Raw genomic sequence first — 19,258 nt, 5'->3', positions numbered from 1 at the left:
CTATAGAAGGACAACAGGGGGGATCCTTGTGCGGACAGAAATATCCAATATCTTGACTGTGGTGATAGATACACAGACCTACACATGATAAAATTTTATAGCACTAAAAGCATACATACACAGATGAGTACAAGTAAAACTAGTGACATATGAATAACATGGATGGACTGTATCAATGTTTATATCCTGTATGAATACTGTACGGTACAATGTAATATTGCCCAATAGTTTTGTAAAATATTACTATAAGGGTAGACTGAGTAAAGGATACACAGGATCCCTCTGTATAATTTTGAACAACTGCATGTGAATCTATGATTATATCCATAACAAAAATTTGACTAAATAAAAGGCATCAGCAACCAGAATGTCCTTCAATAGGTAAACGGATAAACAAACTGGTAATCCATAGAATGGAGGATGATGCAGCAAAAAAAAAGAAATGAGCTTATACTACCCAAAGCAATCTACAGACTCAATGCAATCCCTATCAAATTACCAATGGCATTTTGCACAGAACTAGAGCAAAAAATTCTACAATTTCTATGGAAACACAAAAGACCCCGAATAGCCAAAGCAACTTTGAGAAAGAAAAATGGAGCTGGAGGAATCAGGCTCCCTGATTTCAGACTATACTACAAAGCTACAGTAGCCAAAACAGTATGGTACTGGCACATAAACAGAAATATAGATCAATGCAACAGAATAGAAAGCTCAGAGATAAACCCACACACATATGGTCACCTTATCTTTGACAAAGGAGGCAAGAATATACAATGGAGAAAAGACAGCCTCTTCAACAAGTGGTGCTGGGAAAACTGGACAGCTACATGTAAAAGAATGAAATTAGAACACTTCCTAACACCATACACAAAAATAAACTCAAAATGGATTAAAGACCTAAATGTAAGGCCAAACACTATAAAACTCTTAGAGGAAAACATAGGCAGAACACTCTATGACATAAATCACAGCAAGATCCTTTTTGACCCACCTCCTAGAGAAATGGAAATAAAAACAAAAATAAACAAATGGGACCTAATGGAACTTAAAAGCTTTTGCACAGCAAGGAAACCATAAACAAGACAAAAAGTCAACTTATGGAATGGGAGAAAATATTTGCAAATGAAGCAACTGACAAAGGATTAATCTCCAAAATATACAAGCAGCTCATGAAGCTCAATATCAAAAAGACAAACAACCCAATCCAAAAATGGGCAGAAGACCTGAATAGACACTTCTCCAAAGAAGACATACAGATTGCCGACAAACACATGAAAAGATGCTCAACGTTACTAATCATTAGAGAAATGCAAATCAAAACTACACTGAAGTATCACCTCACACCAGTCAGAATGGCCATCATCAAAAAATCTAGAAACAATAAATGCTGGAGACAGTGTGGAGAAAAGGGAACCCTCCTGCACTGTTGGTGGGAATGTAAATTGATACAGCCACTATGGAGAACAGTATTCAGATTCCTTAAAAAACTGAAAATAGAACTACCATATGACCCAGCAAATCCACTACTGGGCATATACCATAACTCAAAAAGATACATGTACCACAGTGTTCATCGCAGCACTATTTACAGTAGCCATGACGTGGAAGCAACCTAAATGTCCCTCAACAGATGAATGGATAACGAAGATATGGCACATATATATAATGGAATATTACTCAGTTGTAAAAAGGAACAAAATTGAGTCATTTGTAGTGAGGTGGATGGACCTAGAGTCTGTCATACAGAGTGAAGTAAGTCAGAAAGAGGAAAACAAATACCGTATATTAATGCATACATGTGGAATCTAGAAAAATGGTACTTATGGACCCAGTGGCAGGGCAGGAATAAAGATGCAGATGTAGAGAATGGATTTGAGGACACGGGGCGGGAACGGGAGGCTGGGACAAAGTAAGAGTGTAGCACTGACATAAACACACTACCAAATGTAAAATAGATAGCTAGTGGGAAGCAGCCGCACAGCACAGGGAGATTAGCTTGGTATTTTGTGAGACATAGAGGGGTGGGATAGGGAGGGTGGGAGGGAGGCTCAAGAGGGAGGGGATATGGGGATATGTGTATACATATAGCTGATTCACTTTGTTGTACAGCAGAAACTAACACAACATCGTAAATCAATTATACTCCAATAAAAATGTATAAAAAATAATAAAATTTTTAAAAAAAGGAATGAGCTACCAAGGAACAAAAAGACATGAAGGAACCTTAAATGCAAATTGCTAAATGAAAATAGCCAACCTGTAAAGACTATATACTGTATGATTCCAACGATATGACATTTTGGAAAAGGGAAAACTATGGAGATAGTAAAAAGATCAGTGGTTGCCTGGAGTTTGGGAAGAGGGAGGGAGAGATGAATAGGTAGAGCACAGAGGATTTGGGGGCTGGGTAGGGAATGAAACCATTCTATATGATACTGTAATGGTAGATACATAACATCATGAGTTTGTATAAACCCAAAGAATGTACATCATAGTGGGTCCTAGTGTAAACTATGGATGTTAATTGATAATTAACAATATTGTATATCAATATTGACACATCAATTGTAACACATGTATCACACTAATGCAAGGTGTTAATAATAAGGGAAACTGGAGAGGGGGTATTAAGGGAGTATTTGTGATCTCTCTGTACTTTCCCCTCATTTTTCTGTAAACCTAAAACTGCTCTACAAAATAAAGTCTACTGATCAAAATTCTACCCTCTACTTCACACAGCCCACATTCTACATCCAACCTGTCTACGGAACTACTCTTTATAGTCTCCTCCAACAAGCCACAAGGGACCCAAGAGGTCAGCCAATCTAGTGGCTTCCAACTACAAGTTTTCAAATGTTGTACTGGGGACAACATTTCAGAGAGGGCATCCTAAATTCATCTATAGTAAGGATGCATACCAAAATATTCAGTTACCTTCCTTTATTGATATGGGATCATAACAGTTCTATGTGGAAACACGGTTATCTCATGCACATGAGAAGCTCTAAATTGGCAGTTTCACATCACCTTGACTAATTTTAAAATAGAGAGTGTGATTCTTACTCAATAAATGCAATTACGTTGAAAAATATGTCACCACAAGACATCTGTAGAAGAAAATCACAAAAGGAGTCCTTAGTAGTTATGATACTGCAAATTTGTCCAATGCCTCCTTTTACAGCTTGGAAAACTGAGGTCCAAGAGATTAAAAACACCCTCAAGGCCACAGGATAAATTAAGAGCAGAGGCAAACCCGAAGGGAAACTTCAGACTCCAGGTCCACTTCTCTCGTCAACAGCTTCTGGCCTCTCAAGACAAGCTCCTGGCTTAGGCCCTCTCTCCCCTGCTTCTGGTCTCTTCCAGTACACTTCGCTGTGTCTATCTGGCTGACCACACTTTAGGTATTATTTACATAAAAATGGTCTGCTGCAGTTGGGTCTTCATTAACTCTGTCCTTTAAAATATCCTTGACTGATATGAAACGAGATATTCTCCGAAACCAGCCTGACTGCTAGTTTCTATCTGGTTGAAAGAGCCCAAATAACTCATTAAAAATTATGGAGGACGCATAAACCTACAGGATGTAACAGAGTGGAACTGCAGGAGTGAGGCAGCGAGTAGCTGAATTAAATCCGCCCTTTAAGGCTCAAGGCAAAAATCGCTCTTCTTTTAACAGTAAGACAAGAACAGACACTTCTAAATCCTCAGATTCTTGTGCTAGACCAATTTGGACTATTGGAAACTAGACTCAGCTTCTGTCTCCTGAACTGTGACACACTGTAGACATAAAAAGCTCATCATTGATCTGAACCTAGTTTCTCTCTCTCTGGATCAGGATACTTTTGATGACTCTTGATGGTGTCATTGGCATTTAACTGATGCTCTCCATTTATGTGTTCCCATTGGCCATTTTAAGTAGCAGTAAGCCCAAACATAACAGAACTTCCATGCGCGCTCTCTGCCGATGGGACCGTGGCACACAGGTATGGAAACTGGGAGAAAGAAAGTAGCATATTAGTCATCAGCTCAGTTTCCAGGGTCAGACAGTGCTGAGTCTGAACCCCGACTCCATCATTTACCAGTCTGTAACCTTAGATAAGTCATTTAATCATAGGAATAAATGCCAGGCATTATTCTATGTACTGGAGAAGCAGCAATGAACAAGACAAAGTATTCGCCCATCAAGAGCTTAGTTCCCATTGGGAACAAAAAAGGGTTTTCAGACAATAAATAAATAAGCAATGAAGGAAAATTTTGGAATGTGACAAGTTCCAAGAAGAAAATAAAATGAGGAGAGGGGGGTGACGCCTAGGTGGGAGCTACTTTTGAGTGGATGATTAGGAAGGCCTCTCTAAGGAGGTGACATGTTAGCTGAAATCTGAGTAATAAGAAGTATCCAGCCATTCAATGATATGGCAGAAGAATTTCCAGGGGGATGGAAAAGCAAGCGCAAAAATCCTGAGGCAGGAATGAGTTTAGTATATTTGGGGAAGAGAAATGATGGAAGAGAAAGGCAGCCAATGTGCCCATTTGGAGGAAAGTAAACAAGGGGAAAAGGGTAGAAAAATAAATAAAATTATATATGTAAAACACTTAGTACAGGGTCTCACACATACTAAGAGCTCTATAAGTTACAACCTAAAAAGTGGAAGAATATAAGAATACCTTCTGTTGGTAAGTCTCAGTAAGTGTAGGCATCCTCAGAACCAATATCCATTGGCAACACTGATCAAACCAAACACTTTTACATCTATCGTTTAATGTATTTTACATTTTTTTCAATAGCAACTGTAATTAATGTAGGAATTTATTTCCTCCTAGTGAAGAGCTACCACTCATCAAATCCCATTCATAAGGATTCCTTTTCAGTGATACATATTTTCTGCCAAGGCCCAGCATAAGGCTCATGCCAAAATACATATTTGCCCAGTAAGCCATAATGGTTTAATATATCAGGTTGAAAATCCACCATTTGTATTTACCGTGTTATGTGAATTAATCCTATATTCTGAAACTATCATTAGAGCTGCTTTCAGTATAATTAATCAGCATGGTGCATCTTGAAATTATTCTGTAGGAAGAAAGTGATGGCAGCTCGGGCCCCTAGCGTTCTGTTGGTAAAGAATTTAATTGCAAGATGTGCTGTTTGTCAAAATAATATAAGACAGGGGGTGGGGACAGTGGGAGAGAAATAAAAGGGATAAGAATATTTCCTTCTTTATTTAAGCGCCTTTAAAAGCAGAACGGAACTGCAGGGTTTGGGCATATATTTTAAGAATCCTCTAATCATACACTGTGGGCTTCTGAATAAGTAACGAGGATTCTCCAAAATTTATAGAATTCACCCAAAAACGGGGGGCAGAGAGTTGCCTTTTAATGTCATTTACCATGTCATCAATTTGAAAGACCAGACATTTTTGGTGGGAATTTGGGAAGAATAACCTGGTCGTTTCTCCTATTTCCTACCCCTCACTCCAAATGATTAGTAAGTGAAAGAAGATTGTTCATCTCCTCAGATAAATGTGAGATAAACATGAATTGGGGCCTTGTTGTTCTCTCTGCTCAAAAAATCCTTTTGGCTCTTCTCAGGATGAGTTATTCTTTTTTTTTTTTTTTTTTCCCGGTACGCGGGCCTCTCACTGTTGTGGCCTCTCCTGTTGCGGAGCACAGGCTCCGGACGCGCAGGCTCAGTGGCCATGGCTCACGGGCCCAGGCGCTCCGCGGCATGTGGGATCTTCCCGGACCGGGGCACGAACCCGCGTCCCTTGCATCGGCAGGCAGACTCTCAACCACTGCGCCACCAGGGAAGCCCTAGGATGAGTTATTCTTATCCATTATCTTGGAGTTTAGAAGTCCCCTCCTCAGAAGTTTTCCCTGGTCACCTGCTTTAAAGTAGGTTCCCATCCCTGATCCCACACTGGTATTCTCTCTCATAATATCCTGTTTCACTTCCTTTATAGCAATAATTAAAACTTTTAATGATGTGTAATTATTTGTACACAGCGTAGCAGCTGATGGTAATCGTTCCTTATATATCCATTTTCTCTTCTTCTTGGGTGGTACAACTAGACACTCTCAGGTCCCTCTGTGGTTACACATGGCTGTGTGACAGACTTCTAGCCAGTGGAATGTGGGCAGATTTGACAAGGATCACTTCGAAGACCAGGGTTTAAGAAGTCCACGTGCCCCCTGCATGCACTCTTTACCCTTCAACTGGATGGATGGAGACAACAAGGTTCTAGGAAATGGTGGAGACACAGGTCCCCAAACTACTTCATGTATAAGATCTGCTCACCAACCAGGAACACCTGCCTTGTACCATTACACTAGCAAGAAACAACCTTCTCTTGTACACAAGCCATTATATATTCTTTGGTCTATTTCTTACAGCAGCTAGTATTAACCTAACTAATAGACCCTGACTAGAATATAAGTTTCATTAGGGCAAACACTCAGTCTTTTTTGTTCATCACGGTACACCCACCACCTTCCATGTCAATAAATACTACTGAGTGCAGGCATGCATGCAGGAACAAAGATATATTACATTTATGTTCACATGTAGTTACAGAGCTAACATTTATACACAGATAGAGATTTACATCCTATGGAAAACTTTGTTAAAGAGATAAGATGAACCTGGAAATTTACTTCCCAGTCTCCAGGTATTATGGTATCTACTGTGATGACAGCTTGTACCCAATTCTTGTTCCTCCCCTCAACACCCCACTCCGCCAGCCCCAACAAGGAAAGCTATTGATAAGGATTTAAATCTTAACCTAGAATTGTCTAGCTCCTGTCAGTTAAAAACGAGACCTGTGACATGGCTTTAACACAGTCCTTTGACATTAGTGTGTTTTTAGTGTCAAGATGAAGAAATGGGCTCATTTAGTCACAGTGAAATTCTCCCTGTCATGAGCTGTCTTCATTCACAGCTTTCCCTCCTACTCTCTTCCTCCCCATGTCCCCACACCCGCCAGAACTGAATGAAGCCTGTATCCACTGTTGTATTTAAGCAAGTTTGTTACCCTAACCACAGCCTGGGGATTTCAAAAGAAAACATCCATTATAAAAAGAAAAAAAAAAGAAAAAAGATTGTACCAGATTCTCTACAAGGTTTATTCCATACTGCCTTAAAATATGAACACAGCCGAGCTCTACAGAAAGTGATTAATTTCTTGAAAACGCTAAGGTCACACTAATTGACATGACCTGTGTAATTAAGCAGTCTCTGTTTACACACCAGAAGCTCAGTCGCTGTGAGTCTGAGTTTGCTTGACAGAATGTCTTTACATGTCAAGAGATCAACAACCTTTCTTATGTCCTCCTCAGTCACCTACACAGGCCCCTGATTGCTGTTCAGAGGAGACACGCTCTGGCACGGCTGCATGAAGATCAGGCTGGCCTGGTAAGCATACAAAACGGGGTGAGAGAAAAAGCAGCTCCCACGACAGGTGGGGGGAGCCCACTGAATTGGCAGAAGAGTGCCTTCTCACTCAGATGTCTCCAGGCCTCCGGTTTTCAGTATGATGGGGAAAAGTCACATTGAGATGTAAAGAGTAGAAGGGAGCTTTCTCGTGCCCAAACGACACTCTCTCACTCCCCCCACCCCCTGCCCAGAGGCAACAGTGATATCAAAATATTTGAGACCAGGGCTTCCCTGGTGGCGCAGTGGTTGAGAGTCCGCCTGCCGATGCAGGGGACGCGGGTTCGTGCCCCGGTCCGGGAAGATCCCACATGCCGCGGAGCGGCTGGGCCCGTGAGCCATGGCCGCTGGGCCTGCGCGTCCAGAGCCTGCGCTCCACAACGGGAGAGGCCACAACAGTGAGAGGCCCGCGTACCGCAAAAAAAAAAAAAAAAAAAAAAAATATATATATATATATATATATATATATATATATATATTTGAAACCAGCTTCCTAATTAGCGTACTATGAGAAAAATGATGGAAATCAATGCCTATTCATAGGAAAAGTTCCACCAGTGTTTCTAGGACACACCTCTGTCAGCCAGGGAAGCTGCAGGGAAGACTAATCCTCCCGCGCTTGATTTAGTCCTAACAGTTGGGAACTTCAGTGTGATTTCTGAACAGAGCTCTCTGAGCTGCCAGGGGCCACTGGACTCAGGCTTCACTTGGTGAGGGGGTCTTTCTTGCCCTGGAGAACTGGCTAAAACCTCCATCAATTAGGTGAAGCGCAGGCAGTTTTCTGAGCGACAGCTTCTTTCTCTAAAGTTCATACGAATAAACACTGACCAACACTGTGGCTCTGATCAGAAACAGTGCTCAAGTTCTTCCCCTTCCACACAACTCCACGCACTGCTTGGTGAGCTTTGCTGGCATCCCGGTGTCCTTCATGCAGACGGTATCCTTAGGTTCTATTCAGGGCAAATACCCCTTTTGAAAATGCTCCTCAGCTTTCCCGGGATTCTAACACATATTCATGGGTAGCCACTGGGGCTCTCAGGTGTTGAGAAACTTCTTTACTGCCTCACTAAGTATCTGCCTACAGGCTCTGGACAAGTTATTTACTGTCCCATGACACTAGAGAACATCTGAGTCGGACTGACTGGGTTGAATCACTGCCTCACTACTTAGTAGATGGGTGACTTTGGGCAAATTGCTTAACTTCTCTAGACTTCAGTTTCCTCATCTGTAAAATGGGAATAATCCCTATTTGCACATTCCTAAACCCTATATATTGTGAAGATAAATATGGTAACTCATGTAAAATACTGAGCACAGTATCTCTCACATAGTGAGTACCCAATAAATGTTAGTTTCATCATCATCATTACGGACAATGTCCATAGTCATACATCAAGGTACACACATGGACACATATAGTTATACATATGTCTACGGAACACCCTGAATGCAGACACAAATGTAAACAGTCATCTCCCCAGCGCTTAAGGCAGTTAGGAATGAACCCAGGCAGGGAACACAGGAAGAGAAGCCAGCTTGGGGTGGAGGCTCACACACACAGAAAACGAGGCTGACAATGGAGTTTAGGGCTCATTGAGTTTAAGTTGCTGGATATTTCCAGGGAGAGCCGGAAGTCATCAGGTATAGGACTAAACCAATGATTCCCAAGTAGGGGCAATTCTGCACTCCCACCCCCACAAGGGGACATTTGTCGATGTCTGGAGACATTGTGGTCTGTCATGACTGTGGTGGGGGGATGGTCTCTCTACTGGTATCTAGTGGGTAGAGGCCAGTGACATCTACTAAACATCCTATGATAAACAGGACGAATCCACCCCCACCTCCAAACAAAGGATTATTCAGTCTAAAATGTCATTTGTGCCCAGGCTGAGAAACCCGATACTGAACTAATGACCCAGCTTTAGTTTACAGCAAATATTCTCTCCAAAAGCTTACATTTATATTTGATCATGTGCAAATTAGTTATGCTTACAAAATACTGTCTTTTGTGAAATCAGCAGAATCATCATTTTTACTCCATTTTACAGTTGAGGAAATTGAGGTTTTGCAGAAATCTAACTCACGCCTCCTTGACTCAATAGCCCTTATGCTAAACAAGAATAACTATTTTGTCTGTAAAAATAAAGATTTCTAGATACTCTCAAAAATAATAGACTGAGTTGGTTCTCATCTCATCCAAGAGCTACATTCCTATAATTCGAAGCTTTCAGACATTTCACTGGCAGGTCCTGTGAGGAAAAACAAGGCCCCAGAAATCTTACACACACACTCTTTTAGATTCCTGGTGTCACCAAAGTACATCTCTAACTTTTCTGTCCTGAGAAGCACAGCAAATTTGATCCCAGTATTCATAAGGCATCACACATGTCTACTAGACACGTTTATTACACATCAATTGGTTCGTGCTTGGATATGCCTTGTTCTTAATCCAAGTTTGGTCAAAGGAGATCTATGGCCCATTTCAAGGCCAAGGTAAGTGACAACACAGTTTATACTGAAACCCAACCTCATGTTCCAAGACACTCAGCAACACATACTTAATAGCATCACATGTTTCACCAGCAAAGCTGACTCCAACTCAACACAAAATGTCCTGGGTGGGAATGAAAGCACCCAAGTCTACCCGCTTTGGTCAGAAGCTCCCCAGGAGAAACATTTTCCAGGACACTAGGAATCTAGGGATTCTCCCCATTTATCTGTCAGGACAAAAGGTGGCAAGGCCAAATGATTTCCAGAACTGCTTCAGAATCTCAGGAGAGAATGTCTTCTTTCTACTGAATCTGTTCTTTCATGAGACTACTGAGTCTCACCTATTAAAAATAATCATCTTGTGGGAGGGAGGGAGATGCAAGAGGGAAGAGATATGAGGATATACATATACGTATAACTGATTCACTTTGTTATAAAGCAGAAGCTAACACACCATTGTAAAGCAATTATACTCCAATAAAGATGTTAAAAATAATAATAATAAAAATAAAAATAATCATCTTGGAGACTAAGAGATCTTGACATCCAAAAATCAGTGCCCAGAATCATCCCTTCCCTTTCTCCCATCAGAGAATATGCAGCTAAAATTTGTCAAGATCCTCTCAGACATCATATATTTCAATCTACACTTAAAGCGGACTAACTATACCTAAGAACATACCTTAAACACCATGCTATTTTTCACTGACAGACCCCATGGGCATCCATAGATGAATCATTACTCTGGCGGAGAAACTAACATTGACCATGCAAATGAGTTAGTCATAAAATCAGACGGAGAGCAACACAAGGGTCTAGAACCTTGCTACTCAAAGTGTGGTCCATGGCTTTGCCATCACTTGGGAGCTTGTTAGAAAGGCAGAATTTCAGGCACATCTCACACCTCAATTAGCATTTTAACAAGACCCCCGGAGGATTCTCAGCACTTTAGGGCTTGAGAAGCATGTATCTAGAACTTAGCAACCCTTCCTAAAACCCAACCACCATGTCTGTGTCTTGGAAGTCAACACATGTATTTTCACATCTTTTTTCCTTTAGTAAATGTATAATTATATGAGGTTAACATACCACTCATGCTTTAAATGGTGGCAGATATGACTGATGCTTGAAAACATTTACGTGTTGCTGTACAAGGACATTTCTGAAACAGACTGAGTGTCACCCATACCGCCCTAGATATGTCCTGCTTCTTCAGGGGTCCACTTTTAATAGATAATTACTGACAACAATTTCCAAGACTGGAAAAGGAAAACAGAGAGAAAGGAGGGAGGAAGGTGACATCATTCCAAAACAGCACAAAGGTCCTATTTACCAGTTTTCTACCTGTAGAACTTGCGGCAAAGGATGCATCACTTTGTATGTACTTCACTTAACCTGCAGTGGTTTAAGCTTATGAGTCCATTTGGGAAGCCAGACTAGGCTCAAAGGGTACCATTGCTTCAACCAGTGAACGCAGGTGGCTCAGTCCTAATTCTTCTCTAATATAAACAACAACTTCTAGAGTACCCAAAGTCTCACCTGCTCTTCACCTCTGGGAAAACCATGATACTCTGTTTCTTCTCCACCTAAGACTTTTTTACCCTCTCCCAATACTCATGTCATTATTGAGGTATAAGAAAGACAAGACAGACCCACCTGGAATCTCCGCATGTCACGTGGGTTTCCCGCATTCTTTAGGCAATTTTGGTTACACTTGAGGAAAAATTTCAAGAAGAACCTGTGAAGAAACAGATTATCACGGTTAGCATTTCAGTCCTGACACAGAAGGGAAAAAAGTAGTAAGTCACTTCTGGGTCATGCATTCTATTCTCTGCACGTTTCCTGACATATTCAGAATGATGTTAGAGCCAGTATTTTGTTTAAAGCTTTAGCCTTTGTTTTGCATCCAAGCTGGACCTTCTTTATGAAGAGAATGCTCTCCGTGCTGCCAACAGATGTCACAAAAGAATTAAGCCCCCAAGGAAGTATTTTCACTCATAAAGAGGGTAAGTCTTCCCGATAATTTAAGGCAGGGTCCAACTGGAGATAACTGCCTGAGAATTACTCAGAGTCCCCAACAACAACATGTAATTTAAGCCCCGTAAATTCACAGATGATGAACCGGCAAGATACATGCTAGATGAATGTAAGGAGATGGTAAACACTTTTTATCTTAGCATCTCCAAATAAAATATTCTAATTAGGAGTACTTATGAGAAGTAGGTAAGATTCACATACTGACTGAAGCCCTTTGGCTTCTTGAACATATCCCATACGTTTTCCTTACATGCATGCTATAGACAAAAGCTATTTGTGATGGAAGAAGGAACGTCCTGCCTCACTGCCACCTGGATCTCTGAATTGATTCTAGAGTGAGATCCATGGGTTTTACTGGCTAGGGTGACCAAAGGTCCCAATTTGCCAGGAATAATTCTAGTTTACACCAGCTGTATTAGTGTAAGTATGAACAGTACCCACTTTAACTTTCAAAAGTGTCCTGGTCTGGGTGATAAATTAGATGAGTTATTTCTATATTTCTTAGCTGGCAGTTGTTAAAAGTTCATCACGGAAAGGCAGCAAGGATCAAAAGTGTCCAGTTAGGGCATTCTTGTTGGCCACCTACAATTAAACTTCTCCACCTGCCTATGTTTGGGGAAAGAAGCATTTTAAAAGCTGCCGAAAGTTCTTCATTCCTTTTTACTTTTAGTGCTGTGAATTTCAGGCCCAAATATTTTCCCAAAATATTACACTGCATTAAAATGTTGATTAGTTCAATTCCCATAGGAATTTTCTTGTCTTCCTCTTTTCTCCACTTCAAGTCTACACTGGAGTAAAATCCCTACTTCAATACACATAATTTGTGAAGAACTATCACTCCAGGATGCCTCAGTCCGGACTTAGCTCTGAGTACAAAGCCTATCGACCAAACAACACCTCTGTAATGACAGCATGGCACAAAGATGCACCAAATTCAGCCAATTTCTGAAAACCAAACTGAGAGAGAGCCCAGCAGAATCTCTCTCCTCCCTGGTCTCTTAGAATCTGCCAAGAGGGAAGTATGGCGTGGGAATAACTCTTTGAAGAGAGACAATGACTTTGCTAACCCAAAAAAAACATTTTAAAATGTAAACATCTTCCTGAAATGGCTCTTTCAACATCATGCAACATTCAACTGCCCATCAGTAAAGGCTGGCTTCTGAACGATCCTTCATCCCTACTTCCAGGTTCTCTTCACAGAGGCCAAAGTTTATCAACATTTTGAACAAGACAAATGACTCATGGAACACTGCTGAAACCCAACTGTGTCAAATGAAATCCAGCTCAAAGAGCAACAGTGTCATTCCCTAGCCCAACTGGCCATGCTGACTCCTGACTTCAGTCGTAGTCTGGGGGAAAGGAAAGGAGTTTGAGAGAGTGGTCACAATCCTAAGTGCCTCTGCACTGTCCCTTTCCTCTGAACTCTCAGAGGCAAATGCTGGGTAGTCCTAGTGATCACACACCGCTGTCAGACTCTGTTTAATGTGGTGGAGGTCGGGACGGTGAGTCTGCCATCTTGCTGGGGTTCAAGCCTACATCCAAAGACACCTGAGATGTGAAAACTGGCTGCTTCTTCCAAACATAGCTGGTTGGAAGGGAATATTTAAAAGCCACCCAAACCCCAGGACAGGGCTGATTATCACTAAGTTGACAGTAAGAGTCAGCTTGGTATGATAGAAAAGCCACAACCCTTAGAAATACCCAGAATGGGATTCCCATCCAAACTCTGACAGGTACTGCTGTGTGACTTTGATAAATAGCTGAACTTCTCTGCATCACACTTTCCTTATCTATAAATTGGGTATAATACCAGTCCCTACCATATAAGGCAAATGTGAAAATTAACCGCAATGATGCATAGTGTCTGGAACACAGTAAGCATGGTGATGGTGGCAGTAAAAATAATCATGTCTTTCATGTATTAGGTGCTTACTTTGTGCTCAGAACACTAAGAAGTTCAAATTCATTTTCCCAACTCAAGCCTCCTAAATAAACTCTAGTATTAATCCCATTTTATTGATGAGGAAACTGAGGTTCGGAGAAGTTAAGTTGCCCAAAGGTTATTAAATGTGAATTGACTCTAATGTGCACAGAGCCTGTGCTTTTAACCATTATGCTATAGTAGTTTTAATAATAATAGAAGTACTGCAGTATTGATATTAATACTAATTGTACCATTGACAGCAACTGTACTATAATGGCAATTGCACAAATAAGTGTAATCATAAGAATAATTATTAGTACGATTATTTCCACTCCGTCAACATGAATATTGTGGAGGGAGACGTCGCTGCCTTTCTCCATCCAGTGGGCACCCGGCTCCCATTCCCAGTTCCCCAGGGTTGATAATATTTGCTGCCTGTGTGTGTTTAAGCCATTTGAGCCCAGACTCGACAGCCAGATTCAGGTTGTGTTAGAAGGAGCTGTCAGCACACCCTCTGACATCTTCAAGTCAGACAACTGCTAGCCACCGTGAGGGGGTCCATCTGGTGCCAAAATGGATTTTGAAAGACCGGCAAACAGGACACTAGCTCTGCCAGAGAGAAACAGAATCAAGGGAGCAGGGGATCTTCTGTCTCAGCAATGAGCCGGGGCAAGGCACCTGTCACCAGCCCATCGTTAGCACAAAAGCTATGCCGGGCACACACCAGATCCCCATTACCCTAAGCAGCCCTGTCACTTGGCACGCTGGCAGAATCTCTTGCCCGCCCTCTCAACAGCAGATCACTAGCTGAAACTGAAGGCTTGACCATCTGTCGTGGGGAAGAGACGGCATCAACTGGTGCCTGGGGCCTCGCACAAGCCCTTATGTGGAAAAGACACTCTGAAGGGCCAGTTCTTTTGGAGAAAGGCAGCCCTACCCCAGGGGGAGCATCAGGAACTCTTTCAAAGTTTTCCCCCAAGTAGATGCCAAATGTCTGACCCTTTCGGATCACACTTCCTTAAAGGAACTGAGAGGAGTTAGAAGCAGGAGTTAAAAATATCCCCACCGAGACACGAAGTTGGACATGGTACACAAACTTGGGGGATGATTTATCAGGCTGTTTTTAAGGCATTTGTAAACCTGGGGGACACGTGCACTTCTGCTGGCCTATGGAGAAGATCTCAGATTCCGAGGGGGTGCTTTGAACAAAGCGGAGGTTAGTGTAACTCAAACCCTCACTTTTGTCTAACAAATTACCACATTTTGAGTGTCGGGTGTGTTTGATAACGTTGTTGGAGGAAAGAGTGTGCAGCCTTACCCCAACCGTGGGAAACTGACCTAAGGCAGGACAAAGCCCCTATTGACCCTTTAGCGTTCCAAAGAGTTCCATAAACTACAGGAAACAGCCCAACCAGGACCAAACTCCAGGGTTTTTTTTTTTTTTTGGTAGGGGGGAGGAGTGGCGAGAAACCTGACACCTTTCCGTTAACTTTCCATACGAATAATATCTTGTGTTCATACAGTGTTATATTATCCAAAGCACTTATATACCCAGAATCTCACTAAATACTCACAAAAGTCCTACAAATTAGGCAGGCCAGGAATGATCAACCCATTTGAATGGTAAAAAAAAAACTAAGACTCAACAAAATTAAGATATTTATCTACAGTCAAAACTAAACTAATACCCTATATTAGCCCAAAGGACTCATCATGGTATGAATTTTCTCCGTGATTTACAGGACTTTATAAGTGACCAAAACCAACACTGAGTCTACCTTCCTCGTCGTGCATGTGGGAAAATTGAGAGATCAGAAGACACGACAATACTCCCACAGTTATAATCATTCTGAGAGATAAAACTATAATCCACATGTCCTGACTTCTAGTTGCATGATTTTTCCAATACAGCGTTAGCTTTTCAAAAGCCAACCCAATAAAAGCTCAACACCGGAGCTACTGCACTACTTAGTCTACTACCTCAACTAGGAAAGTGACAGTCATAAAACCAAAAGTGACATCCTATTGAAAGTTGTGTTTAGGTTCACCAATGAGGCTAATGTAGGACATTACCCATCGTTGAACATTAACTGAACCGACCACACACATTTGTAGAACATAACTGTTTATTCAGCTATTTCCTTGTGTCACATTTTACCAACCAATAGATATTCAGTATTAGGAGCACCTTTCATGTGACAAGCACGGTGCTGGATACCAAAGGTACCACTAGGCTCCCCCAAAAGGAAAGTTGATGAAATTAGCCAAGAGGATATGACCCATCCATACGAGGACGTAAAATAACAAAAAATTATCTCTGTATACCCAGCACATGGCACAAGACTCAGAACCAATGGGTTTTCAGTAAATATTTGTACAACTAAACAGAATCCAGGACCTCCTAAGGGTAGAAATGGGAACATTCTAAAATGAAGACAGCAGTAGAGTATATTGGACAGGAGCCTGGGTTAAAGATAAGACAAGCCTGGGTAAATTTCTACAATTCCCTGAACCTCAGTGGCCTCAATAAAACATGGGAATAACAGTACCTCCCTCCTAGCAACATGGTGTGGCTTTCATCATAATTCTAGCTTTACTCTTTAATTAACTGTGTGACTTTAGAAAAGTTACTTAACCTCTCTGTGCCTCAATTTTCTCATCTGTAAAATGGGGACAATAAAAGAAACTACTTCAGAGGGTTATTGAGAATTAAATGAGTAACATATGTGGAGTGTTTAGACAGTACCTGGCATAGAAGAAGAGATAATTATTTTCATTATCATTTGTCCCTGGCCACTGCTCACTGCCTAACACTCGGAGATATTGAGATTTTTTTCAGGTACAGAAAGTATTCTTCTCTCTTTGAATGCTAAGGTTAAGAAAAGAAGCCAAGATCTATGTAACTGACGAGAACTATAGGTTTCATTGAGTGACCTACAAAAAGAAATAAGAAAGAAACCAAAGAGAGATAATAATGACTACAGCAGCTCTACCCAAAGGCCAAGACACAAAGGAGAGAGGCAGTAGCTTAAATCACAGAGGAACTCCAGCTAGTCACAACTGAAGGGCATACACAGTAAAACCGTCCATTAGGCAACAGCTTATACATCATTAATGATTATGCAAAATGTTGCAATAGATCTGGGCTGAGCAGGTTGAGTTTTCACCTCCCCCACCCAAATTCTGAAAAATCATGTCTTTCAGCCGCTCTCATAATGTCCAGGCTGGAAAGGAAAAGCATCAAGGCACACCTAAACTAAGACATAAAAGCCCCATTTGCAGTCTTAAGCCTCCCTGAAAGTTCCTCTGACTTATGCCCACAGATGGTTATGTGGCAGACGATCCTTCTCAAAGATATTCAAGACACGGAGACTCACTCTGGCCCAGTGAAGGAAACAGCTGTGTGGAAACAACTGTGGGGTCCCTTCTGTGTGAAATTCAAGCTGTTCCCACACACACTCGCTGGAGGGTAGAGAGAGAAATGCCTCATGATTCAAAGGGCCTCTTTGGAGGAGTCCCTGTCATAGACTGAGCCATTCTCTTTGCTTTGACGGCGAAGCGCAGAACTGCCCGCTCCAGGACCAGATCTACTGCCCAGATGTAACCAAGGAAGACTTTCCAGGAGTACAAGGATTCTCTCAAATTAAAAATATTTAACCAGAAAGCATCTATCCCTATCCAGACCTCCCGAGATGCCAGAGACTGTTTCAGAAATGCCATCACTACTCCATGGGAGCCCGCCATGAAGACGTAAACACGAGTCCATGGTCACTGCCATGAAAAATAGATCTCCCTTCAAAACAGGGGACGAAAACAGCTAGAAAGAGAAAACTTTATTTTCAGTGTCAACACTTTTGGGTTCCTAGTCCACAGGAAAAGTTGTAGAGTACAGTTCATGCATGTGAAAATATGATACCCCTAAGTCTGCCAAAATCCTAGCGATGCCACCAGGGCAGGCTGAGGAGGCTGAACCTCTGTGAGGGCAAAGGTTTCTCACTGCCTGGCTGACCTCCTCTCCTTTCCTGATATTCAAGTACGCTGCTGAGAGAGGACCTGCCTTGACTCAAATCCCCCCAGTTCTGTCTGAGAGATGAGGAAGGCAGGAAGGGGAGAACGAGGATCACAGAGAGGCTTCTACGCAGATGAGGCGCGTTCTCTCCTCCCTTCCCGCAGTGGGAGGTGGAATGATACCAAGCTGTGGCTCTATCTTGGGGATCCCAGAGGGAGAGCATGTGCTGCCCCTATTCTTGGCCACTGACTTCAAGGAGTTTACCTTTTCCCCTGGCCAAGGTCTCTCGGATCTTAGACATTTCTGGAAAGTGTTCTCAGCCTGAAGGGACGAACATGATCAACTTGAAAAGCATCCGTGACCTCAGAGCTCGAGCTGGGCCGTAATGGAAGGACATAATTAGTGGCAAGGATTTACCAAAAAGAAAGAAAAAGGTGTTTGGGATAGCATAGCAGCAGAATAAAGAATTTAAAAATAGTTTTCAGTAAAAGGACCCACAACAAACAGGTCTCCTGGCGCTCAAAGTCAAATCTGAAAGGTGGGGAAAAAGCACCAGGAAAGTGAGAGGGGAGGACAGAATAACCAGTGGCCAATGGGGAAAGAATAAATCACCATTCTTTAGAAATGACATGGAGAAGGGAAGCCAGAGCAAGGGTGCTGTAGCTTACACCAACTGCTACAAGGTTAGACTGGATATTAAATGAGAAAGCATCACACATCCAAAGAACTGTAGAACTTGGTGTGGCAGAGCAGGCAGTCATCTTCAGGGATATTCTTTTATGAAGATTACTCAAATGCCAAGTGTTTCTTGCTTAAAATGTGTTAAGGTACAAACCCTGGCTCTGGGCAGACATTTTGAGTCACCCTAGTAGTTTGATTTGCAGCAGGAATGAGGCAAATAATAAAACCAAGTATTGTCCATCGACGGAGGAATGCATAAAGAAGATATGGTACATATATACAATGGAATATTACTCAGCCATAAAAAAGAACGAAATAATGTCATTTGCAGTGACATGGATGGACCTAAACATTGTCATACTGAGTCAAGTAAGTCAGACAGAGAAAGACAAATATCATATAATATCGCTTATATGTGGAATCTAAAACAATGATATAAATGAACTTATTTACAAAACAGAAATAGAGTCGCAGATGTAGAAAACAAACTTATGGTTACCAAGGGAGGAAGTGGGGAGGGATAAACTGGGAGATTGGGATTGACATATACACACTACTATATATAAAATAGATAACTAATAAGGCCCTACTGCATAGCACAGGGAACTCTACTCAATATTCTGTAAATGACCTATATGGGAAAAGAATCAAAAAAAGAGTGGATATATGTATATGTACAACTGATTCA

General features: G+C 41.7%; 1 protein-coding gene across 8 annotated transcripts in view; it reads right to left on the bottom strand.

The window, feature by feature from the left end:
* The window catches only part of EBF1 (EBF transcription factor 1), a 394,973-nt gene that overhangs the window by 131,924 nt on the left and 243,791 nt on the right, over nt 1-19,258 (bottom strand). For all 8 annotated transcript variants that reach the window (XM_033407906.2, XM_033407908.2, XM_033407909.2 and 5 more), the window contains exon 7: nt 11,576-11,657. In XM_033407906.2, the coding sequence (XP_033263797.1) occupies nt 11,576-11,657 (82 nt within the window). The remainder of the gene's footprint in view (nt 1-11,575; nt 11,658-19,258) is intronic.

This window comes from Orcinus orca, chromosome 3, assembly GCF_937001465.1.
Source record: "Orcinus orca chromosome 3, mOrcOrc1.1, whole genome shotgun sequence".
NCBI classification, from domain to species: domain Eukaryota; kingdom Metazoa; phylum Chordata; class Mammalia; order Artiodactyla; family Delphinidae; genus Orcinus; species Orcinus orca.
Note: the sequence above shows the minus strand (reverse complement) of the source record. Positions and strands in the feature narration are given on the sequence as shown.